Source organism: Oncorhynchus kisutch, linkage group LG17, assembly GCF_002021735.2.
Source record: "Oncorhynchus kisutch isolate 150728-3 linkage group LG17, Okis_V2, whole genome shotgun sequence".
Classification (NCBI taxonomy): domain Eukaryota; kingdom Metazoa; phylum Chordata; class Actinopteri; order Salmoniformes; family Salmonidae; genus Oncorhynchus; species Oncorhynchus kisutch.
In genome coordinates, this window is record NC_034190.2 from 13,612,452 (window position 1) to 13,639,774 (window position 27,323).

Here is a 27,323-nt window from a genome sequence, read left to right on the forward strand (position 1 = left end):
ATTGTGATACAGTGAATTACAAGTGAAATAATCTGTCTGTAAACAGTTGGTTAATGGAAAAATTACTTGTGTCATGCACAAAGTAGATGTCCTAACCAACTTGCCAAAACTATAGGTTGTTAACAAGAAATTTGTGGAGTGGTTGAAAAATGAGTTTTAATGACTCCAACCTAAGTGTATGTAAACTTCCGACTTCAACCTTACCTACATACACAAGTATTATACATAATGATTGAAGCTGACTGCAAGACAGACCACACAATCAGTCACTTTATATGGAGCAGTGAACATGTGACAGTTTGCTAGAGAGTTGCTTTGTTCAGTGCAGGAGAGGAGCATTTGGTCTCATTCCTGTGGGGAGTTGTGGAAACGACAAGAAACAGAAATATGAGGGGAAAGAAATCACACCGACGTCCCACATGCCTGAGCAGTTCTCATGGAGAGACCAGAGGACAACAAATGGAGAAAAAGGAGTGATGAGAAGGGGAGATAGAGAGAACAGCGAGAGAGGAGAGAGAGAAAGAAAGAGAGAGAAAGAAAGAGCGAGAGAAAGAGAACAGCGAGAAAGAGTTAGAGCGAGAGAGAGAAAGAGAACAGCGAGAAAGAGTTAGAGCGAGAGAGAAAGGGGACAAGGAAAATGAGAGAGGCAGGGAGGTAAAGAAATAGAGAAACAGAACTCAGGTTTCTGCACCAAAGGGGAAGTTAGAGAAAGAATGGCATTTGAGAGCTTCAGTCAGGGACGGAGGCTACCCCTCTTCAGTCAGGGACGGAGGCTACCCCTCGTCAGTCAGGGACGGAGGCTACCCCTCTTCAGTCAGGGACGGAGGCTACCCCTCTTCAGTCAGGGACGGAGGCTACCCCTCTTCAGTCAGGGACGGAGGCTACCCCTCTTCAGTCAGGGACGGAGGCTACCCCTCTTCAGTCAGGGACGGAGGCTACCCCTCTTCAGTCAGGGACGGAGGCTACCCCTCTTCAGTCAGGGACGGAGGCTACCCCTCTTCAGTCAGGGACGGAGGCTACCCCTCTTCAGTCAGGGACGGAGGCTACCCCTCTTCAGTCAGGGACGGAGGCTACCCCTCTTCAGTCAGGGACGGAGGCTACCCCTCTTCAGTCAGGGACGGAGGCTACCCCTCTTCAGTCAGGGACGGAGGCTACCCCTCTTCAGTCAGGGACGGAGGCTACCCCTCTTCAGTCAGGGACGGAGGCTACCCCTCTTCAGTCAGGGACGGAGGCTACCCCTCTTCAGTCAGGGACGGAGGCTACCCCTCTTCAGTCAGGGACGGAGGCTACCCCTCTTCAGTCAGGGACGGAGGCTACCCCTCTTCAGTCAGGGACGGAGGCTACCCCTCTTCAGTCAGGGACGGAGGCTACTCCTCTTCAGTCAGGGACGGAGGCTACCCCTCTTCAGTCAGGGACGGAGGCTACCCCTCTTCAGTCAGGGACGGAGGCTACTCTGTAAACAACTGGAGAGACAGCTCATGTGCCTTTAAAAAAAAAAAGTATCCTGGCCTCACTGTTTATTGGAAGCTGACCATGAGCCTCGACAGATTCAGTGTTTATTGGAAGTCATTGAAACTCAAGCAGAACAGCGTCTTATGGAAAACAGATGAAAAGTAACAAAAACACAAGCTTGAATTCAACCACAGCAATAATGGTGTGTGTGTGTAGTAGCTTGATTATAGACAAGTAGTAACCCGTTTTGTTGCCGATCTTTATGCACGCAACAGTATGCGTCACAATATAGGTAACAACACAGTAGTAGGTAACAAATCTGCTACATTCCAAGCAATTTACGTGCCTAACAAGATTTAAGTCTCCTGTTATGTGATTGGCCCGATCTCAACTTACACTGTGTGTTACTAATTTACCTCATGCTTGCCTTTTGTATTTGAAGTCAGAATTTAGCTTTAAACTTTCATTTGAGCATTCAGGGACCCTTTATTTTTTGGGCACGAATTTCTCACGACCCTACAAATCTAATGACACAACCTTAAAATCAGTACATTTAGATTTTTACATCAACAAATAACCTTAAAATCATAACATCAATCTCTTATCAAAATGAAAAGAAACCAACATTTACTCAATAAAATGTTATTTTTCAAATTATTTTGCTCACAAATTTTTGTATATTATAGTGTACTCTTAATTATTTGTTCCTAAAAACAAACATGATTTTATGTGAGGGGTAATAATATAAGACATTATCACACAGGTGTTGGGCTGCCAGCATCACTTCTGCAGTGAACAACTGGGAAGATGAAACACAGATGGAGACATTTTATTGAGCCAATCAAAGTTCAGTCCTCTAGTGCAATGAGTACCGTACCTTTTAAACTGAGTAAGGCCAGTTAGGGAAGTTGCTCATTCATCCCTTACAGCTGTAGAGAAAATATCACTGTCTTACATGACACCAGAACAGCCAAGTCTAGTTCAGCTTCATAACACAGATTTAAGTATCCATGTACGTCTCTGCAATCAGACTCACTGGACCTGTACAATAAGAGGTGGTTACTGGTCTAAACTACTGGTCCAGATGGATTGAAATGCCAGGGGGGTGGGTCTCAATCCCAATAGCATACTCCTCACAACCCCTCTCCTTGCCTCTTTCTCAAAACCCATTGGAGGACAAGGTCAGAGGGGAGGGACCTCTCAATTTTGAGAAGAAGACGAGGAGAGAAGATGCGACGAGAACGCAATTGAGATGTTCCCACTGTGTGAAGATGAAGATAATTTGCCTACTCACTCCTTCATCCTGTTGTCCTGGATGTGTCGGTGCAGAGAGATCTTATCGCTGACAAAGATATTAATAGCGTATCTCTCCACGCTGTCCTCCTCTTGCTTCTTCTCCTCCGGGCTGAGGTTCAGCCTGGTGGCCTTGCCCCATTCCCCGGGAGCGTTGGCATCCGCCGGCGCTTTCACGTACACAGGCCTGGCCAGCTGCTCGCTCCCCTGTTCCTCCACAGGGGCCAAGTGCCTAACCAGCAGGCTGCGGCCCCCTCCGTCCTCCCCTCCATCGTTCCCTGTGGAGGAGAAGGAGGCGGAACGGACCAGGAGCAGGTAGCCCAGCCACAGCACCCACAGCAGGAAGAAGGACTTAGCTAGGAGGCCCAGTTTCCGGGAGCAACGCACCCTCATCGCCCCCGGCAACCACTAGAGTGGAATCTCACCAGCTGCCACTTAAAAAGTCCCCAGGCCACACAGCTCTGTGGAAAACACAAACACACAACAGGGAGGGCTGAGAAAAGGTTTAGGTCCAGTTTGAAGTTTGGCCTATGATAAAAGTAGTAAGACACCTTGAGCTGAGTTACTCCATGACAGACTTGATAAGACTTGAACCATTGCAGTGAGCAGATAGAGCTATACCACCTATAATCTGTGGAAAAGGAATTCCCAGGTAAACGAAAGTGAGAGCAGCCACAGATAGATTTTTGATTGACTATCTGGTTTATTACATGTTGCAACAGGGAGACAACAACAGCACAGAAGCTGAGAAAATGTCTAACTGGCCTCTTGGAAACAGGCACTTTATATCCTAATACAAGCACCAAATGTTCTCTAAACACCAGCCGAGATGCTTGTAGAAAGTCCAAACAAAATACTGTGACTTTGTCAGCCGCTACAGAATCACAGTGGTCATAGAACGTCATCAATACAACAGTGAATAATCAGTGTCCTCAGTCCTTGTATCTCCAGTCTGGAGTCAATCACTATCAATAGAAATGAGAAAAATCCATAACAAGTCTCGTGACCTTCAATTTGAACCTTGAGAGTCGCAAACCTCTCTTTTAAAAAGCATGTGAAAAAGGTAATTCAAATAACCAAATTCAACCTAGCTCATTTCCGATTTATACGAAATTGTTTGACTACAGAGGTAGCAAAACTGTACTTCAAATCTATGATACTCCCCCACTTAACATACTGCTTGACTAGTTGGGCCCAAGCTTGCTGTACAACATTAAAACCTATTCAGTCTGTCTACAAACAGGCTCTCAAAGTGCTTGATAGGAAGCCCAATAGCCATCATCATTGTCACATCCTTAGAAAGCATGAGCTCTTGAGTTGGGAAAATCTTGTGCAATACACCGACGCATGTCTTGTATTCAAGATCCTCAATGGCCTGGCTCCCCCTCCACTCAATATTTTTGTTAAACAGAAAACCCAGACATATGGCAGCAGATCCACAAGGTCTGCCATGAGAGGTGACTGTATAGTTCCCCTAAGGAAAAGCACCTTTAGTAAATCTGCATTCTCTGTGAGAGCTTCCCATGTCTGGAATACACTGCCATCAGACACACATAACTGCACCACATATCACACTTTCACAAAATGCTTGAAGACATGGCTAAAGGTCAATCAGATTTGTGAACATGGTCCCTAGCTGTGTGTTGCCACTCTCCATGTTGTCTGTTGTCTGTAGCTTGTGAGGTGTGGAAACTCTTTGTTGCTTTTATGAATTTTGTCTTGCTGCTTTTTGTTTTATGCTGCTCTGTCTGTATGCTACATCTTGCTTGTCCTATGTTGCTCTGTCTGTATGCTATGTCTTGCTTGTTCTATGTTGCTATTGTCTATATTGTAATTGTTTTTAATAACCTGCCCAGGGACTGCGGTTGAAAATTAGCCGGTTGGCTAAAACCGGCACTTTTACTGAAATGTTGATTAATGTGCACTGTCCCTGTAAAAATAAAAATAAACTCAAACTCAACTCAAATAGAACACTGGAAACGATGTGTTACAAAAACTCTAAATATGCTAAACTTAGTGTTGATCAGGCTAAATTCAATATTAAAACGTTGCCATATTAAATATTTCCATTACAACGGTTGAATAGTAGTGTTCATAACAAGTTTCATATTGACAGATTAAAATTCTCCCTCAAGAGCGTTCCACGTGACAGGGAGATTTAATTAAGCACAAAACACTTAAAGGCTAAATTAAATAAGATTCTATGCTAATTTCATTCCAGTCAGTGACAGCGCTAATATTCGACTGAGACGTCTGTTTGCGGCTAAATGAGAAAACACTGCTAATGATGTCGTTCAAATTGACTAAACTGATGACAATCATCATCATCCAAGATCAATAATGACAAACTCAGGGCTGGGCTAGATGTGAGCTGAAATTAAATACAAATAGCAAAGATAGATCACTGTACGCTGATATAATAGTTGAACTCATTATTATAATTTTTGTTGTTGTTGTTGTTCTTTTTACCACTTTTGTGATATTCAAATTGGTAGTTCCAGTCTTGTCCCATCGCTGCAACTCCCGTACAGACTCAGGAGAGGCGAAGGTCAAGAGACATGCGTCCTCGAAACACGACCCGCCAAGCTGCACTGCTTCTTGACACACTGCTCGCTTAACCCGGAAGCCAGCCGCACCAATGTGTCGGAGGAAACACTGTACACCTGGCAACCGTGTCAGAGTGCATGAGCCTGGCCCGCCACAGGAGTCACTAGAGCGTGATGGGACAAGAACAATCCGGCTGCCCAAACCCGGATGACGCTGGGCCAATGGTGCGCCGCCTCATGGGTCTCTCGGTCGTGGCACAGCACGGTATCGAACACGGATCTGTAGTGATGCCGCTATCACTGCAAAGCAGTGCCTTAGACCACTGCGCCACACGGGAGGCCCCAGAGATACTCGAACTTAATCAAATCCAACATTTTATACAGGAGGCATTGCACATGGCACACTCTAGAAAGTTATATTCAGAACCTAACGGGTCATTCTTCTGTCCCCAAGGGAAAACCATTGAATTACTATTTTCACAGAAGGTTCTATATGGAATCTAAAAAGGGTTCTAACATAGAACCTAAAATGGTTCTTCAAATAATTATCCCATAGGGACAGCCGGAGAAACCTTTCAGAGCCAGGCTTACACAGGCTTAGAGACAGACTTCTTCTGGTGTTAACACACAGGCTTAGAGACAGACTTCTTCTGGTGTTAACACACAGGCTTAGAGACAGACTTCTTCTGGTGTTAACACACAGGCTTAGAGACAGACTTCTGGTGTTAACACACAGGCTTAGAGACAGACTTCTGGTGTTAACACACAGGCTTAGAGACAGACTTCTTCTGGTGTTAACACACAGGCTTAGAAGACAGACTTCTTCTGGTGTTAACACACAGGCTTAGAGACAGACAGCTCAGCTCAGAAGACAGGCTTAGAGACAGACTTCTCCTGGTTTTAACACACAGGCATAGAGACAGACTTCTGGTGTTAACACACAGGCTTAGAGACAGACAGCTCAGCTCAGAAGACAGGCAGACCAGAGGCAAATCAAAGAGGGCAGACACTGCTAAACCCGTCTCCATCATCACTGCTGACATTGAGTGTAATCGCAGCATTAATAATTCAGCAGGGAGCGATACGCACTACAACAGTGACTGACAGACTGAGGCTTCAGAATGTAACTTTGATCCACTCGGTCTTTCCACTCCGAAGATTCACCCGATGAGGTGTTCTGTCCACACACACACACTCCAGCTTCCTACTGTACCATTGACATTTTTCCATAATCCAGACTACACTGCTTTACTGCTATAATATCAATTTAACTCTAGAATAAAAAAGAATCAATGATCATGACAGGGACACTGAGGGTGTCAGCGAGGATGTCACCCTATATAGATTGATATATACACAACGCACCATAAAACTGTCAGATTCAGGTCTGAGGAGACTCTAAGAATGGTGTGTGCTGCAGCATTGTTGAGTCACTAAGCATGGGTCTCCATTTCAGTCCTTCAAGATGTTAGCAGGGCATGCCTCTTTCACACTCAACGCTCTGGTCACTGGCCAAGGGACTCCGAGGCCTGGGGTTACAAAATGGAGAACGCCACTAAACAAAACCTCCTTTATATTAGACGTCCATCACATCTTCCTCCCACTAAATCGGATAGCCCTTGGTGGGGTTGGGTAGGGAGGGATTTGCACCAGCAGAGTCTGACAGAAGGCTTAGGGAGAATTTCTGCCTCTTTGAGGCAAGACTGTGTGAGCTCTGCAGAATCCAAAACAAGTAGACCTAAGCCACCAGCTACAGGGGGCTTTGGATCTATGGCTGGCTACACTGCCCCATTGCTACTCTATCACTAATCTAGATGCCACCTGATCTAGCATCTTCTGTCAGAGGAGGTTTTCAAGGGAGTCTGGAAAGAAGTGTTTAATCTTAAAGGTCTGACTGACGACAGAGCAGATGACTGCTTTACTGTTGTTACAGTAGGCTAGAGAGACTAGAGAGTTTAGCTGTACGGTAGGCTAGAGAGACTAGAGAGACTAGCTGTACGGTAGGCTAGAGAGACTAGAGAGACTAGCTGTACGGTAGGCTAGAGAGACTAGAGAGACTAGCTGTACGGTAGGTTAGAGAGACTAGCTGTACGGTAGACTAGAGAGACTAGCTGTACAGTAGGCTAGAGAGACTAGCTGTACAGTAGGCTAGAGAGACTAGCTGTACAGTAGGCTAGAGAGACTAGCTGTACAGTAGACTAGAGAGACTAGCTGTACAGTAGACTAGAGAGACTAGCTGTACAGTAGACTAGAGAGACTAGCTGTACAGTAGACTAGAGAGACTAGCTGTACAGTAGACTAGAGAGACTAGCTGTACAGTAGGCTAGAGAAACTAGCTGTACAGTAGGCTAGAGAGACTAGCTATACAGTAGACTAGAGAGACTAGCTGTACAGTAGACTAGAGAGACAGTAGGTACAGTAGGCTGGAGAGACTAGAGACTAGCTGTACAGTAGACTAGAGACTAGCTGTACAGTAGGCTAGAGAGACAGTAGGTACAGTAGGCTAGAGAGACTAGAGAGTTTAGCTGTACAGTAGGCTAGAGAGACTAGCTGTATGGTAGGCTACAGAGACTAGAGACTAGATGTAGAGTAGGCTAGAGACAGTAGGTACAGTAGGCTAGAGAGACTAGAGACTAGCTTTACAGTAGACTAGAGAGACTAGAGACTAGCTGTACAGTAGGCTAGAGAGACTAGCTGTAAAGTAGGATAGAGAGACAGTAGGTACAGTAGGCTAGAGAGACTAGAGAGTTTAGCTGTAGCCATCTGAAGGATTTACATCCAGCCATGGTCCTATGTCACTTTGTGTGCTGGAATAGAGAGAATTTACATATGGGCCGAACACTGCACCTTGGCGTCAATGACCTGTAATAGTAACTGCACTATATTGCACTATGTAGGCTACACCTCTGCAGAACACTGGATGTGGACTGCAGGCCTGTACACAGTGCTGTCAAAATCTATTTGCCCCCTTCCTAATTTAGCATATTTTTTATACTGAATGTTAAATAAACATCTTCAACCAAAACCTAATATATGACTTATTTCATTTGTTTCATAAACAATGTTATGCAACACCCAATGCCCCTGTGTGAAAAAGTCATTGCCACCACCTTTAGCTGCAATGACTCCAACCACACGCTTCCTGTAGTTGTTGGTCAGTCTCTCACTGTGGAGGACTTTCAGCCCACCCTTCCGTGCAGAACTGCTTTCACTCAGCGACATTTGTGGGCGTTCAAGCATGAACAGCTTGTTTAAAGTCCTTCTATTAAGGCACGTTGTCCAGGTCCTGAGGCAGCAAAGCGTCTCCAAACCATCACACTACCACCACCATGCATTCCACAGTAAGAACCTTATACCAACGGTGATGCATGGCGGTGGTAGTGTGATGGTTTAGGGACAAAATTTCTCCACAGCAATGTGAGAGACTGATCAACAACTACAGGAAGTGTTTGGTTTGAGTCATTGCAGCTAAAAGGGGCACAACCAGTTATTGAGGGTAACGGGGCAAATACTTATTCACACAGGGAAATTGGGTGTTGCATAACTTTGTATATTAAATAAATATATATGTTTTTGTTATTTGTAAACTCAGGTTCCCTTTATCTAATATTGGGTTTTGGTTGAAGATCTGATAACATTCAGTATCAAAAATATGCAAAAGTAGAGAATATCAGAAAGGGGCAAGTACTTTTTCACAGCCCTGTGTACATGTCACGGCAGGATCCCTCTCGCCGTGTACATGTCACGGCAGGATCCCTCTCGCCGTGTACATGTCACGGCAGGATCCCTCTCGCCGTGTACATGTCACGGCAGTATCCCTCTCGCCGTGTACATGTCACGGCAGTATCCCTCTCGCCGTGTACATGTCACGGCAGTATCCCTCTCGCCGTGTACATGTCACGGCAGTATCCCTCTCGCCGTGTACATGTCACGGCAGTATCCCTCTCGCCGTGTACATGTCACGGCAGTATCCCTCTCGCCGTGTACATGTCACGGCAGTATCCCTCTCGCCGTGTACATGTCACGGCAGGATCCCTCTCGCCGTGTACATGTCACGGCAGGATCCCTCTCGCCGTGTACATGTCACGGCAGGATCCCTCTCGCCGTGTACATGTCACGGCAGGATCCCTCTCACTGTATACTGTTGTCACCCTTTCACTTTTCTTAAATAAATCCTTATTTCTTCCAAAATAACTTGAAACAAGGGGCCTCCCGGGTGGCGCAGTGGTTAAGAGACTCTGGGTTCTCGCCCAGGCTCTGTCGTAACCGGCCGTGACCGGGAGGTCTGTGAGGCGACGCACAATTGGCCTAGCGTCGTCCGGGTTAGGGAGGGTTTGGCCGGTAGGGAAATCTTTGTCTCATGGCGCACCAGCGACTACTGTGGCGGGCCGGGCGCAGTGTGCACCTGGCAACCTTGGTTAGCGCAGTGTTTCCTCCGACACATTGGTACGGCTGGCTTCCGGGTTGGATGGCGCTCTGTTAAGAAGCAGTGCGGCTTGGTTGGGTTGTGTATCGGAGGACGCATGACTTTCAATCTTCGTCTCTCCCGAGCCCGTACGGGAGTTGTAGCAATAAGACAAGATAGTAGCTACTAAACATTTGGATACCACGAAATTGGGGAGAAAAAGGGGTAAAAATTCAACAAAAAAATTCAAATAAAATAACTTGAAACTGAAAAACTACTTTTGTCTCCACACCTTAAGATAACTGCAGACAACTGCTTATTGTAGCCATCAATGAGCTTGCTGCAACTTTCTACTGGCAAATAAATGCTTCAGAGTTCAAGTAACAGACACATCAACTGTTCAGAGGAGACTGCGTGAATCAGGCCTTCATAGTCGAATTTCTAAAAAGAAACCACTACTAAAGGACACCAATAAGAAGAAGAGACTTGCTTGGGCCAGGAAACACGAGCAATGGGCATTAGACCGGTGGAAATCTGATGAGTTGGACCGCAGAGTGAAGGAAAAGCAGCCAACAAGTGCTCAGCATATGTGGGAACTCCTTTAAGACTGTTGGAAAAGCATTCCTCACGAAGCTGGTTGAGAGAATGCCAATGGTGTGCAAAGCTGTCATCAAGGCAAAGAGTTTTACTTTGAAGAATCTCAAATATACAATATATTTGGATCTATTTCACACTTTTTTGGTGTGTTATTACACACTTTCCATGTGTCATTTCATCGTGTTGATGTCTTCACTATTATTCTACAATGTAGAAAATAGTAAAATAAAGAAATCATTGAATGAGTAAGTGTGTCCAAACTTGACTGGTACTGTATTACTGTATGCTTGTATGTATGTATGTATTTCTGGTGAGACAAGCTTTTAAAATGGATAGTCGTTGGCTAAATGACTGGAAGTCTATGGGAACAGCCAGCACGTCATTGCCCTAACACTAGTAGCAATGCTCTCTCCCCTACTTACCCTTGCCACCACCGCTGAAAACAATCCTAGGGGAAACACATTGTCACTGGAATGTATTTGGCAGGCATTCTAAAAGTAGTTACGTTAGTATGGACATGGGAGCGTTGCCAATGTCTTCCTCTGCAACCGAAGAGGAAGAAAAACACCCGACACTGACAAAGAGCTACAGTCAATCAACAACAGTCATATTAAAGTACAAACGCAGAACGGGGCTGCTGCTTTCACTGTGACATCCATCTCAGAGACCAGTCAAACACGTTGCACTGACAACACTCACTGTAACTCGGAAAATGTGTGCGAGTACATTTTATCAGTGTTGCTGAATGGTACACCGCAGATGAACAGCGGGCCAACATGAAATATGAGGGACAATATGTGAGCGTTTACTCGCGGTTAAACATTCAGCACTGAAAAACCTCAAAATATGTGCTAGTACATTCAGTATTCAACTATGATGTCATCTGTCTCACTGAATAGTGTAGTTTGGAGTTTCTCTAGCAGATGCTGATCTTGGGTCAGTTTTGCATTTCCATCACTAATGGTCAAGGTTGGAAATGGGGATGCTGACCCTTGATCTGTACCTACGGGAAATTTCCCCTGGCATTTCACTGAACGGTACACCAGAGTGGAACAGCTGGCCAGCTCGAACTACAAGAGCCAACAGGCCTATACTCCCTGTAAACATTTGGCACAGAAAAAGCTCTCTCGACGACAATAACAACTCTACAGTGATTACACTGAGAGTAAACACTGTAGTAAGTCCAACCGGCCGACCATATGAACTGGATCAGGAGGTTGATAAATAAAGTTAGGCTATAACATGTCTTCCACATACCTCCGTTACACTGACGAAAGTAGTCTAAAGCCTACAGTGAAAGCTTGTCGTTCAGCTTTACTTTCTCTTTAAATGGACTTGATGCATCTTGTCTGATGTTAGCCCAAACTGTCAAATGAAAATAGCCGATGTCTCCTTGTATGTTAACAGATTCCGTTTCAAAGACTTTGGGGAAAAGCTTGGCAAAGTGCTTGTTTTCCCTGATGTTTAGGTTGTGGTGTGGATGCAGCGGAGGGAGCAGAAGTGGGCGTGTCAGTAGATGGCTAAAGGTCCAGCTACATTTCTACATCTTCAGCATAAGGCCTACATTTTGTTCCAACAGAGTGCAAATAAATCATATCTAGTTCATGAAACTTGACAGGTTTTAATTAAAGACAATACAGAAACATGTATCACTGTAATGCAAATATGCTGAGAATGGTGAAACTGCAGCATCTAGAGATCACCTTCAGTTTAAAGAAGATGAGGCTTACTGTGATAGTGAGCTAGAGTAACTCAACTTGGGACTGCGAAGGGTTTAAAAGCATTGCACCTTTAGAATGAACATAACACCATGTTAAATCAGGGAATATAAACTCTAGCTAAAAACCAATGCATGTAGTTGTTGTTGTTACCAACTGTTTGTTCCAAAATAACAGTAGTATAAAAGTTATTTGCATGGACTGACATGGGTTAGCTATTTTTAAGTTCGCCTAACTCAGCTGTCAAGACAGACAACTAAATTAGCTGGTTATTAAATCTCAGATATTGAGTCTTTTTGTTTAGATTACCAACTAGTTAGCTAGCTAGCTAGCTAAGGTTAGCTTGTTACTGACTGGGAGCTGGATGACCATAGTTCGAAACGTTCAGGAACAAGACATTTACATCCAACGTAAATTTACTAAACACCCAACTAGCCACGTTTGGCAAGAACACGAAGTTCCTGTAGCAAAAGACCAAGCAATCCTAGCTAGCTACTGTAGCTAGCTAACCTACTTGATAGTTAGCTAACTCTAGCCCAGGGCGACCAGAGCTCATCTATGTATTCGTTTGCTAATCAGATTACACCTGATTAGCCACGTGTACAAATGAACTTCATTCTTACTTTATTACCTAGTCCACTACATTCCGTGTTCTTGGAAGCTGCTCGGCGTTTTGTCTCCGACTCAACCTCTGGCTTGCATCTGTCTAGCTCGATCTGAGACTGCAGCTTTCAACACAACCACATCCTCTTCACGTTGATGATGGTCTGCCGCGCTGGCTAGCTCGGGCTGTCACTTTTCCGTTCCGGAATTTATCTTGCCAGCTCTTGTTTTCACTCGATTTCAAATGAATTCTTGAAGCTGTGTAATAAATGAGACTACATGTATGCGCACTTGTGCTGGAAATATTTCGGACCTTAAAACCCCTTGTTATTCACGAAATTCAGATGTGCTGACTGAGCAAGTGTACCTTGTTGATCACTCACTAGGAAGTTTGCAAATGTGGCGATTTGATCTGAATAAACCACGTGACCAAAGCATTGTGGAAAAATAATATTAAAGACAGCGCAGAATTGTATACAATGTTCCAAAATGAACAAGGATTTTTCACTTGTAATACTTTTTCCAATATCAAAAATAATAACAAAGTAATGCATCTTATATTTTCTATGTGCGTGTGCTTGCAAGCGTGCATGTGTGTGTGTGTGTGTGTGTGTGTTTGACCTTACGTGACACTTTACCCGTTAATCCCTACCTCTTCAACCTCTATTAGATATTTTCCATCCATGGATGAGGTGTGGTTTGCAGGTTAGATAGCATGCATTGTTCAATGACATTTTCATGAGTCCCAGTCTAAACTCTTAATGTGTCTTTGTCTGGGCTTATGTTTGAAAATATATTATATTATAAACAAAAGGTCCATATATGCAGAAATGTCAAAGAAAGTGGAAAACCCCCATACATTTGATTGGGAATGGAGGAGTTAACTGCATCGAACCTTTGGACCATAACTGTTTGGCTTTGAGTTTATAACTAACTGTTGGTCAACAACCCCACCGGGTTTGTTGCCGAGGGCAGCCTAGGTGTGGCGGATATAACTGGACTTCAACCCCACCGGGTTTGTTGCTGAGGGCAGCCCAGGTGTGGCGGATATAACTGGATTTCAACCCCACCTGGTTTGTTGCTGAGGGCAGCCCAGGTGTGGCGGATATAACTGGACTTCAACCCCACCTGGTTTGTTGCTGAGGGCAGCCCAGGTGTGGCGGATATAACTGGACTTCAACCCCACCTGGTTTGTTGCCGAGGGCAGCCCAGGTGTGGCGGATATCAACAGTAAACTATAGAACACTGTGTGTATACAGACTCCATAGGCATTGCAATGCTAATAACAAAGGTATGGCACAAGAACAAGTGGAAAACTGTTTACATTTTTACTGATTTATTTTATGCAGAGCTCTCAGTCAGTTTAAGTTTATTTGTCAAATAAATACATTGGAAATCTGACTCACAGTAAAAGAAGAGGAATTATAATATGAATTTGACTTGAGAACATTTGTGACCACATCCCAGTTCACATCTATAGCTATTGAGGAAGAGCGAAAAACTGAAATCACTGAAATCACTGAAATCCTAAACACTGAAAATATGGAAGGAAGTACATTCCAATAGATAGAATTCATGATATGTCAGCCGGCTATTAGCAAAGGGTTTTGTGTGAAACATTTAAGTGCCGTCTCAGTTCACAGTGTCAAGAGAATGTTTCTTATGTTGGATCAATACCAACACATGGTTTATGGTTTCATAAGTTAAAACAGGTTTTAGGTTCCAATCTGAAATGACAGGCTGTGGAATAAGTTATGGGCTAAAGTTATTAGTTCAGTGCAGGGACTAGCACTGATAAAATAAGAAATGTGATACTGGAATTTTGCAATTATGTGACGCAAATTCTGAAGATATTCAATGAAGCCAGTTATGATTTTTGTAAATAACTCCCAAGTTAAATAAATCACAAAACAGAGAATCGTGTGTCACAGTGTAATAACATAATTATAATTCCAATAATAGATAACAGGTGTGGACCATACTCTCCCTATTTGAAACAAATGACAGCTACATATTGCCAAAGAAAATTATTAATTAACTGTTTAACATCTGGGCCTGTCTGCATATGCTATGCACAGTTGCACACAATTCTCCCTTCCCTCTCAGCATATTTGACTTTATAGGGATTGGTTTGTTGTCTTTTCCTCTAGGGATCCTGTTCATACCGGACCAGTCCCGGATGGTATAGCAGTGTGCCAGGCTGCCAACCAACATGACACCTGTGGCTATTGGTAGCCTGCCAGGGAACTTTTATTTCTTCTCCCTTCTCTTTTTTCCTTCACTCTTTCTACCCTACCCTCTCTTTCTCCTTCTCTTTTTCCTTCACTCTTTCTCTTTCTACCCTACCCTCTCTTTCTCCTTCTCTTTTTCCTTCACTCTTTCTCTTTCTACCCTACCCTCTCTTTCTCCTTCTCTTTTTCCTTCACTCTTTCTCTTTCTACCCTACCCTCTCTTTCTCCTTCTCTTTTCACTCTTTCTCTTTCTACCCTACCCTCTCTTTCTCCTTCTCTTTTTCCTTCACTCTTTCTCTTTCTACCCTACCCTCTCTTTCTCTTTCTCCTTCTCTTTTTCCTTCACTCTTTCTCTTTCTACCCTACCCTCTCTTTCTCCTTCTCTTTTTCCTTCACTCTTTCTCTTTCTACCCTACGCTCTCTTTCTCCTTCTCTTTTTCCTTCACTCTTTCTCTTTCTACCCTACCCTCTCTTTCTCCTTCTCTTTTTCCTTCACTCTTTCTCTTTCTACCCTACCCTCTCTTTCTCCTTCTCTTTTTCCCATTGAAAACAATTGACACTTCTTTCTCTCCCAGGAACACCCAGACGGAACTAGAGGGGTTCCGTTTCCCTGATAGGATCTGAAATCTCAAGCTACTGAATTGAAAGGGATTATTGTACAGTCTTATGTTTCAACCATACCTGAATTCAAATACTTAATTAGTTTAATTGAATTGTACAAGGTTGCTTATCCATGTCTTCCTAAATAAATACAAATGTTCATTCAATTCATTGATTAGAATGAAACATTCTTTAAAAAAATGTAATACGATGTGTTGACTACTATGGTATCAGTGTGAGATCCATGACAGGACAGTGGTAGGCCTACATACAAAGACCAACCATTTGTGCTCATTCCATGAAGGACCGTGATGAAGGACAAATAAAGTTGATTCAGATCCTAATCTGTAAATAATATATTCCAGCAATAAATGCATACAATAAACAGGCCAGAAGGGCTTTTTTCTGGTTGGCCTGATTAAGCCTATTAGCTTACAGTACACTGTCATTTTATTGTAATCTGGAGGGTCGTTTCAGGTCAAACACAGTTCAAAATCAATCAACACATCTCTCATCTTGGGACCTTCAAATGGATTTTCAAGTACTCAATATGAAACGCTCTATATTAGACCAGTCATTATTTACTGCTTGGTGGTAAATCATTTAGCAAAGTGTACAATGCCATCTAGTGGCTATCTTATAATGTACATTATATTACACTTTCTCTGGTGTGACAATTGTCAGATCTGGGAGTTCAAGTCACAAAGTAGAAGACTCATCTGAGATTTTTATCCACCCAGAGTGTACTTCCTTCTTTTCACTCTTACACCACCTTCATGCACCTCAGCAGACGTGCCGTAGATTCCACAGCTTTACCAGGACATCTCAAATCCCATTCATTAGCATGTGAACCCCTTCTATCTGCAATGTATATGTCTCAGTGTTGGCTGGTGGGCCGGAGACATAGGAGGATGGGCTCGTTGTAATGGCTGGAATGCATGGAACCGTATTGAACACATCATTTCCAGTGTTTGAAGTGTTTGATACCTTTCCATTAATTCTATGCCAGCTATTACCATAAGCCATTCCTCCGATATCTCTGCCCACCATCCACCACCGGTATGTAGAGCATTGTTCAAGGATATGCCATTTATGTAAAAGAGAGAGAACTGAATTGGCAGAAAACTGAAAGTAAAGCCCAAAACCATGGAGTGTCACTGTTGCATTTCAACAACATCAAGGGCTGCAGGTAGCCTAGCAGTTAGAGCATTGGGCCAGTGTCCGAAAGGTCACTGGTTACATTACCCAAGCTGACAAGGTTACCTTTGAAGATCTTCCTCTGTTTGCAATCCCAAGGGTCCCAGCTATAACATGAATGGTCGTTTTGTTCGATAAAATCCTTCTTTATATCCCAAAAAGTTTGTTTAGTTGGCACCATTGATTTCAGTAATCCACTCGTTCAACATGCAGACAAAGGAGTCCAAAAAGCTACCGGTAAACTTCATCCAAACAAGTCAAAGGACATTTCTATCTAATCCTCAGGTAGTCTAAAATGTAAATAAACTATAATATTTCACACGGAAAGTACTATGTTCAATAGGAAAGGAAAATTCGTAAGTGCGTCCCGAAAGATTGATTTGGTTCAGGTGCTCTCCGAACAAAAACTCAAAATAATTCTTAGTTTTTCAAAAAAGAAGCCTGAAACCTTGAATAAAGACTGTTGACATCTAGTGGAAGCCATAGGAATTGCAAGTTGGGTGACGGACATATATATAAGCAATAGGTTTTGATAATAAGAGCCTGGGAGCTGAAAAAAATAATAATTCTGGTCTGATTTTCTTCGGATCTTCGCCTGCCATATCAATTCTGTTATAGTCTCAGACATTATTTTAACAGTTTTTGAAACCCCATAGTGTTTTCCATCCAATAATACCAATTACATGCATATCCTGGCTTCTGGGCCTGAGTAACAGGCAGTTTACTTTGGGCACGTCAGTCAGGCAGAAATTCAGGAAACTGCCCCCTAGCCCTAAAGAACTTGTCCCAGTTGGTGTTTTTAAATCACTGATGAAGGATTTTGAGGCTGATTCCCTGACCTGTCGATGTTTTTAATTAGCTGTTTTATGATTTTGTTATACTCTTATGAATTCTATGGTTTTTACTAGATTACTTGTAGTTTTTCATGTTGTCTGTCTGTGTTTGTGTAATGACTTGGTGCTGCCTATCTTGGCCAGGACGCTCTTGAAAAATATATTTAAAAAATATATTTCAAATCTCAAAGAGCCTGGTTAAATAAAGGTTAAATAAAAATGTTAAAATAAAATAAATGTGATATAGCGAAGCAGTGAGCTGGCTGCGAAATTACACAGGTACTTTCCCGAAACGGACGACACAAACAACTGGATTCGTTATCCCTTTCATTCCCTGCCTCCAGTCCACTTACCGATATCTGAACTAGAGAGCCTCATCAAAATTGCAACAAGCGGTTCTGTGAACGGCCCTCACTAGCATGAAAACTAAATACAGGCACAGACTGTGTGTGGGAAAGGATTTATGACTGATACTCTCTCCATTACAACACAACATTGCAGAGTTATGGGCATCTTTTCCAGCACACCCTTCTCATCAACTTGTGGTGAGTTATTCAAAAAATGTTGATGAACAAATGAGGTTAGCTAAATAAAGCTAAACAAATTATTGATGATTATTATATTATTATTTGTGCCCTGGTCCTATGAGAGCTCTTTGTCACTTCCCACGAGCTGGGTTGTGACAAAAACTCACACTCATTCTTATGTTTAATAGTGTGTGTGTGGCAGGCTTACAATGATGGCAAAAAACATCATTTGAGAGTGGTGCTACAGGAGGTACGCAGCTGGAGGTTGAATGTTTGAAGGGGTATGGGACTATAAAAAGTTTGAGAATCGCTGCTCTAAGTGATACTGTGTGAGAGAGAATGGCTTCATCCTAAATAGCCCACTCAGCACCCTTTCTGCTCGACTCTATTTCATTCCAGCCACAGGGCCCACTGGGAGCCTCTGTAAAACAAGCCTCCTCCATGACACACACACACGCCACTCCATGTCCTTATACAGTACCACGCACACATACTCTCCAAAATCTCCCTCCCTTCTGCTGCATCAAACTCCCCAAGGCTCTCCTCCTGTTGTCCCGGCAACACATCGGTCTGTGAGAGGCAACAGTGTGGGAGCTGTTTGTGTCGCTCACGAGACAAAAAGGGGGTAGGAGGAGAGAGGAAGGTGTGAAGCTTGTTGTGGGTACGCTGCTAAAGCAGATTGTGCCTCTTAGAAAGTTCTAAGCAAGAATCCAATGGAAAAAAGGTAGGCAGGCTTACTTCTTTAGAGGTGGGATCTGGTAGGATCTATGCAGATATGTGAGAGCTAGTTGTATTGCTGCACACAACTGGCTCTTTCTCATTTGAATTTGACAGATTCTGCTGGCAGCCTTGAGAGCTCTTGAAGTGGTATTTGTTTGACTATTTCTGGATCTTAGACCTGAAAGAACTGGCACACATAAGGTAAAGAGGCATTAGTGCATTTTGGTTAAACTACACTCCTATCATATCACAGTGAGGTCTCATCACAAAGGATAACCAATTGGGAATTGCACAGATGCTGCAGATAAAAATGTTTCATTTATTGTCCATCAGTAAGACACGGCTTGAAAAATAATTACATAATGATGGTACTGTAGGCCTACACGTGTTTGGTCATCCTTCAAAATGATTCTGAATACAAATTGAGATATATAGAGAACTGTTATTCTGTTTGCTTGTTGTAGATCTGTACGCATGAAGGCGTTGGTGAGGCAGTAGGATAGGCTTATTCACTAACTGTATTTATGGAATGCAGTTTCTCTTTTACAGCTACAGCTCCTGTAGAAACAGAAACGCTTCTGAGGGAATTATGGAGGTTGGAAGGATCAAGCCAATCAGATATAACTCACACGCAATTCGTGCAAATATGTACAAAAAGTATCACATTGGTGGCAGCGTTGGGATAACATCCAGCTCACGTCTAGTTACGTGATTTAGTGGTGGGAAGCAGTCTGTTTTTCAACATTGTGTTGGGTGTAATTACATGGAGATATCTAGTGAACAATGGATACGCAACACTGGGCATGATGGATAGAAATAGTCACTACAGGTGTGATCAAGCCTTACATCCAAGTTGCCTGAAGCTGAATGGAAACTGCTATGCCTGACCAGTTATTCAGAAGACAATCCTCTGTCTAATTTACATAAGCTATCTTATCAGTGTGTACCCAAAACAAACATTCTACACATTTACAAACAACCTGTTTAAAGTGTTATTACAACCATGGTGTTCTGTTGTTACTGAAGCTTATACATCTAATGATCTGACAATGATCCACATCACATGGATAGACACATAATGTGTGTTGTGCAGCAAAACACAACTATCCTTTTTCTTTAGGATGCAAACCAGTCATACGAATCACTGTTGATCCATCCTGTTCTGATCTAATGAGATGGAGGGAGGATTTTCTACGGCCTAGAATCAAGGCCTTTCTTTTTCTGATCTAATGACATGGAGGGAGGATTTTCTACGGCCTAGAATCAAGGCCTTTCCTGTTTTGATCTCATTTGTATTTTTTTTCACCTTTATTTAACCAGGTAGGCAAGTTGAGAACAAGTTCTCATTTACAATTGCGACCTGGCCAAGATAAAGCAAAGCAGTTCGACACATACAACAACACAGTTACACATGGAGTAAAACAAACATACAGTCAATAATACAGTAGAAACAAGTCTATATACGATGTGAGCAAATGAGGTGAGATAAGGGAGGTAAAGGCAAAAAAAAAGGCCATGGTGGCAAAGTAAATCGGAGAGTCGGCAGGGTAGCCTAGTGGTTAGAGCGTTGGACTAGGAACCGGAAGGTTGCAAGTTCAAATCCCCGAGCTGACAAGGTACAAATCTGTCGTTCTGCCCCTGAACAGGCATTTAACCCACTGTTCCTAGGCTGTCATTGAAAATAAGAATTTGTTCTTAACTGACTTGCCTAGTTAAATAAATAAAAAAAATACAATATAGCAAGTAAAATACTGGAATGGTAGATTTGCAGTGGAAGAATGTGCAAAGTAAAAATAATGGGGTGCAAAGAGAAAAATTAATTAAATACAGTAGGGAAAGAGGTAGTTGTTTGGGCTAAATTATAGATGGGCTATGTACAGGTGCAGTAATCTGTGAGCTGCTCTGACAGCTGGTGCTTAAAGCTAGTGAGATCTCATCTCATCTCATCATCTAATGAGATGGAGGGAGGATTTTCTACGGCCTAGAATCTAGGCCTTTCCCAGTCATGAAGGACGAAGCTCTTGGTTCTCATTGGCAAAGACTGAACTCAAGTTAGGTTTTATATGTCAGACTCTCCTATACCATTTTGCCCAACATGTTATACCCCAGAGGTTGTAAACAAACCCTTCTTTAAGGTGATAGAACTTGTATTGTTATTACAGGGCTTCAGACTGAACATTTCTCACTGGAAATTGCTGCTGACATTGAACATAGCTTAGGGTTGGGGTATTTTATTCATGTCAGACTCTCCTATGCCACCATTCCTAACATCTTATAGGTTGTAAATAAATCATTTGTGTGTGTGTGTGTGAGTGGTGGTGGTGGTTCGGGGGGGGGGGGGTCTTCTTGCCCCTGACTGCATGAATTTTAAGCTGATATAACTTGTATTATTATTATAGGGCTGTGAAACCCATAGCCAAATGGCTTCAGACTGAGCATTTCTCACCAGTTATTTACAGAGAGCAATTTCCATTACTCCAGGTACTGTAGCTTTATTTACAGAGAGCAATTTCCATTACTCCAGGTACTGTAGCTTTATTTACAGTAGTGTGTTGATTAATTATTGCTTTCTTCAGTGTGGAAATACAGAATGTGTAAAAAAAAGTCTAATTATACCAAATGCTAAATCAAGCAGAGGTGTACAACCATTTGAATCATTACTGAAACTTGCAAACTACAAACATTTCAACAGTTAAAGATAATGAATACATACCATCACTCATTCATATATCTTTATGTACATATTCTTTATCCCCTTAGACGTGTGTCTATAAGGTAGTAGTTTTGGAATTGTTAGCTAGATTACTTGTTGGTTATTACTGCATTGTCGGGACTAGAAGCACAAGCATTTCGCTACACTCGCACTAACATCTGCTAACCATGTGTATGTGACAAATAAAATTTGATTTGATTTGTATACGTGTGTCCTTGGTGTACCATTGCCCTGTCGATTGTTACAATGTCCGTTGGTGAGTGTGAGTACCTGTATAAGGGCACAAGGCGAGTCCCAGATGCAGACAAGGGAGGCAGATGGTTTGAGTCTTTGATATTTATTAATCAATCAAAAGCAGTAGGCAAGAGAATGGTCGTGGACAGGCAAAAGGTCAAAACCAGTTCAGAGTCCAGGAGGTACAGAGTGGCAGACAGGCTTAAGGTCAGGGCAGGCAGAATGGTCAGGCAGGTGGGTACAGAGTCCAGAAAACAGGCAAGGGTCAACACCGAGAGGACTAGCAAAAGAGAATAGAAAAGGCAGGCGCACAGGAAAAACAAGCTGGTTGACTTGAAACATACAAGACGAACTGGCACAGACACACAAAAAACACAGGTTTAAATACCCAGGGGATAATGGGGAAGAGGGGTGACACCTGGAGGGGGTGGAGACAAGCACAAGGACAGGTGAAACAGATCAGGGTGTGACAAACTGTGCTGTGTGTTTTGGGCTTTGTGCCCTTGTGGATTTCACAGATGATTATGGGTCTCATCCCGTGTGTTTATCATTGTGCGCGTGTGTTATTTATTCAAGGGACTCCTCACTCTTTTGTTTGGGTGTTTTGTTACACGTTGGTTTGGTCCTCGTCCCGTGCATTTACACGGTACGCCGTAATTTGGGGTATGATTTTTTAAAACTATTACACATTCCTGCGCCTGTCTTTCCAATCATGTATGCCAACGTGACAGTTGGCTATAACATGAGTACAAACAAAGTGAGTGTGTGTATATGTGTGTAAGTGTTTGTGTGCGTGTGTGTTATGGTGTGTATTCTAATTTCCCATCAAATACCTTCATCGATACCACAAAAAAATGCATTATGAAAGAAATTGTGTAATGTACACGAAAAAGTGGATTTATGTATTAAATGCATTTTGAAGAAATTGAAGAACATTCTATCTGAAATATAAACATATAGTACTAGACTAGAGGAATATTCTATCTGAAATATAAACGTATATTACTAGAATAGAGGAACATTCTATCTGAAATCAAGTGCCGTTTCTCTCTCTCTCATCCTCGCCCACCGGGGAGCACACCGGGGAGCACAGTCAAAAAGCCAGCTGGATGAGTCATGGCCTGAAGCCCATGTGCTCTGATCTCTGACCTTGTGGAGCCGGAGCCTCCTGGCTCCTTCTGTTTGCACCTGATAACACTGAATTGTTGCTACTGCTACCCTCCCTCGTCGCATTTCTCAAAACGCGGGGACAATGAGATAGTTCAGAGAAATCGCTCACTGAAGTGCTTTCATAGTCGCTGGCCTCCTAAATAGCTCTACATCCTCGGCCCACTGGCAAATAACTGTGTTCACTGTGATTTTCACTCCCTCGACCAGGCAACTGATCTGTCTTCCAGTGCATGACTGAAACCCAGAACACTGAAACGGCTCAACCCATTGCAAATGAGAATTTTACAGTATCTCTAAATCTCTCCAGTTTTTCTTACTATTTCCCCCTCATTTGTGAGGCAGGCTGTGCCAGCATTTGGGTATAGTTGGAAGATGACGATCCAAATCCCTACTGCTGAATATATTATGAGACTCTCATTTGGTTCCTGACAGATGGACATGTGGCTTCATTGAAGAAAGCATGCAACACCAAACTGCCACATTGGACAATGTGTCAAATGAATATCTTATCTTCTCTCAACATTCCCTCTCCTTGACGAGAAAAACAACCCATTCATTTCACATTCACTGATCTATTAATGTGACACCATTCTACTGTATCTTCCATCTCACTGTAGAAGAAGCATTACAGAAAATATCCTACATTACCCCGGGCATTTGGCAGCATTAGTATTTCAGCATCTTCTTCTCTCAGCACTGTCAGTCGACATGTCAGTGTTGCCTGCGTCCAAAACGGGACCCTATCTGCAATATAGTGTACTACTTATGACCACAGGGCTCTGGTCAAACGTAGTGCACTATGTAAGGAATAGGGTGCCTTTTGGGATGCAGACGAATATGGATAAACCATGCTAGTGACAGTGGGGTCAGGGGCCCGATCTGGCCCCGCAGTCTGAATGTGAAAACCTGTCACTGTCAACAGTAAAGTCTGCAGTGTAGCAGTTGCAACCGTCACAAAGGGTCACCTTGTGTCTTAGCGACTTGCCCCCATAACTCAGCACTCAGCTCAACTCCCCCGGTGGAGGGAGGCTGAGGGGCCACTATCATCCCCTACCATACTCTCTCTCCCCTTGTCCGATCCACCAGAAAAATGGCGATGATTGGAAGTGAAACCTTGTATGAGAGCATGAGGGACCACAGTATCTGCTGGGAGATGAGTAAGGACATTTATTTGGATTTTAGTGGTAGTGGTTTTCCTCTCTGTTAAGAGATGCTGACAGTTGTTCAAACATGATATTAAAAAGATAAGTTCCTACGCACATACATTTTGTTTGTGCAATATCAAATGTACCCCCCAAAATACCAAAACAGATTTGCTCTTTGCCCTATTGAGAATACATTTTATACATTTTTCAAAGCATTTTGCATTATCTTTAATGATGTAAAATAGAATTTAGGTCTATCTTAAATATATATCACTGAACCTCACAATGGCAGGAGGTTTCATTCAAATCTTGGAGCATAATTTCCACAAACTGTAGACACCAGCTTCATGGAGCATAGCATATGTAGATGTTTACATTATCAAAGTCACATTCCCCGACTCCACGAAGACGGACTGCTTCCAGGGCCATCTGAGAAACATCTGTATGTCCTTGTTTTCAGACATGGCTGAGCGGTATCACAGGATCTCTGAGACACCAGGTGTGGATCCCATCAACACCAGGGGTGGGTCCCAAATGCCACAATATTTTCTAAATAGTACATCATTTTCTATATAGTGCATTATTTTCTATATAGTGCTGTCACGCCCTGACCGTAGAGAGCCTTTTAATGTCTCTATTTGGTTTGGTCAGGGTGTGATTTGGGGTGGGCATTCTGTGTTTAGTTTTCTATGATTTGGTGTTTCTATGTTTTGGCCGGGTATGGTTCTCAATCAGGGACAGCTGTCTATCGTTGTCTCTGATTGGGAACCATACTTAGGTAGCCCTTTTTCCCTCCTTTCTTTGTGGGAGGTTGACTTTGTTTAGGGCACATAGCCTTTGAGCGTCATGGTTTGTTTTTGTAGTGTTTATTGTTTTGTTCGGCATCATTTTGATTAATAAACTAAAATGTACGTAAACCACGCTGCATCTTGGTCCTCTCCTTTCAACAGCCGTGACAAGTGCATTATTTTCTATATAGTGCAAGTAGTACACTATATAGGGAATAGGGTGCCATTTGGGACGTACTCTTGGAGTCCTTCTTCAAGGACAGTCACATCCTAGCAGGTCCCTCATACCTTTTATTCAATACCTTTTCACTTAATATTTGTAGGCATTTTTCCCCCTTTCTGAATAATCTGTCCAACCCACACGGTTGGTCTGAAACCCTGTGACAAGTCACAGCTGTCGCTGAAGCGCATGCCGGCTTGGGCTCCATTTTAATGAATCATCTCTGTCTCCTCTCTCTCATCTCTCTTAGAGTTTCTCATAAAGAGCCATTGTTCCTCTCCGGAGAGAGCTTCCCTCCCTCCCTCCCTCCTCTCTCTCTCCCTACCTTCCCTCCCTCCCTCCCTCCTCTCTCTCTCTCTCTCTCTCTCTCCCTACCTTCCCTCCTTCCCTCCCTCCTCTCTCTCTCTCTCTCCCTACCTTCCCTCCCTCCCTCCTCTCTCTCTCCCTACCTTCCCTCCCTCCCTCCTCTCTCTCTCTCTCCCTACCTTCCCTCCCTCCCTCCTCTCTCTCTCTCCCTACCTTCCCTCCCTCCCTCCTCTCTCTCTCCCTACCTTCCCTCCCTCCCTCCTCTCTCTCTCCCTACCTTCCCTTCTTCCCTCCTCTCTCTCTCTCCCTACCTTCCCTCCCTCCCTCCTCTCTCTCTCCCTACCTTCCCACCCTCCCTCCTCTCTCTCTCCCTACCTTCCCACCCTCCCTCCTCTCTCTCTCCCTACCTTCCCTCCCTCCTCTCTCTCTCCCTACCTTCCCTCCCTCCCTCCCTCCTCTCTCTCTCTCCCTACCTTCCCTCCCTCCTATCTCTCTCCTGACCTTGTGTGTGTAAATTAATACAAAGTGCGCTGCAGACGGGTGGATTGATTATAACCCAACTAGTAATTAAGCTTCAAACAGATTGGTATCTCTATTAAATCTGAATTTGGCATGTTTGAGTGTAATTCTATGAGACTGGGTGTTTGTAGAGTAAAACTAATAATATGATAGGTAGCTAATGGAACTGCTTGGCAATGTTTCATCTGGGAAACTATTGTCTGGCCAATCTAGGAACATTCTGTCTTGAGCTGAGAAAAATATATACCCTGGCTAATGAATTTTATCCAACATTACCATTTTGTCTGAGGCATTTAATGGGACAATGTGCAGTTCAAGAATCAATGGGTATATATCATCCATTTAAATGTCCAAAAAGTGACCTACCAATCGCAGATTGCCCCAAATAAAAAACCTGAAATGAACACGGATATGAATGGCTTTATGTAGTGCAGCTCACTCCAATATGTAAGTGCGCATTGCAGATGGAGGCAAGTGTACTCTTAAACACCTAAACATGCAGCACAGACAGCACTGTCTGTCAGAAGATGAGCAATCTGACAGATCTGTCTTAGCAGCTATCCTTGATTACTTTTCTTAAAGTGGAACTGCCCAAGGTTATTCAAGTCTATTTGCTACAATGTACACATTGGCAAGGGGAAATAACTGAAATGACCTCAATAAATCATAGCATAGATTCACATGGGGTTGGTGAATGGGACAATTTTTTATTCATTCTCAAAACCTAGTGGGGGGGGGCAGATACCAGTGAGCATAGGTACCTTGGGATGCAATCACAACCTCTTTCTTCCAGACAAGAATGAGTATTTGTATGAACACGCAGCCCTATGAATACTGAATGCTTTGAAGGAACTCATAGTGTTTCTGAAAGGTCATCATAGTCTTCTAGCATCACTGGCGTTGAGAAAAGACATGGCTGCCAGAGTCCAGTAGGTAATAGTCCCGGGTTGTAACAATGCAGCTGTGGAGGGAGGCACCGCTACTATCTTGCCCACCTCAGGAGTCGCAAGAGTGCGATGGGACAAGGACAGCCCGGCCGGCCAAACCCTCCCCTAACCCGGACGACACTGGGCCAATTGTGCGCCCCTTCATGGGTCTCCCGGTCGCTGCCGGCTGCGACACAGCCTCGGATCAAACCTGGGTCTGTAGTGACGGCTCAGGAGATTAGACCGCTGCATCACTCAGGAGGCCCACAGTGCACTACATTTAACCAGGACCCATAGGGATCTGGTCAAAAGTAGTGCACTATATAGGGAATAGGGTTGTCATTTGGGATGCAACAGCATTGTTGGCCAATATCATTTTGCTGCTTTCACTACACAGCCTCTTTATAACCCCTGCTTTGACACAACACAATTTAAGGGCCTAGATTGATGACCTACTCCCTGGATGTACATTCAAATCAGGTGACACCCCTGTCAGAAAATGACTTAGTTTAGAGTATGTTCCTTTCTCCCCCGCTGTGCCGTGAAGAGGTTGTGAAGAGGGTGTGGAGTGGACAAATAT

The 27,323-nt window shown here is 43.4% G+C and overlaps 1 protein-coding gene across 2 annotated transcripts in view; it reads right to left on the minus strand.

The window, feature by feature from the left end:
• Positions 1 to 13,013, minus strand: part of LOC109907192 (polypeptide N-acetylgalactosaminyltransferase 4-like) — a 33,496-nt gene extending 20,483 nt beyond the window's left edge. The window contains exons 1-2 of one of the 2 annotated variants that reach the window (XM_020505013.2): positions 12,643 to 13,013; positions 2,747 to 3,206 (exon numbers count right to left, since the gene is read on the minus strand). In XM_020505013.2, coding sequence (XP_020360602.1) covers positions 2,747 to 3,138 — 392 coding nt within the window. In that variant the 5' untranslated portion in view covers positions 3,139 to 3,206; positions 12,643 to 13,013. Of the gene's footprint in view, positions 1 to 2,746; positions 3,207 to 12,634 lie in introns of both variants that reach the window. The other variant, XM_031795139.1, reaches the window with a different exon arrangement.
• Between the last annotated feature and the right edge of the window lie 14,310 nt (positions 13,014 to 27,323).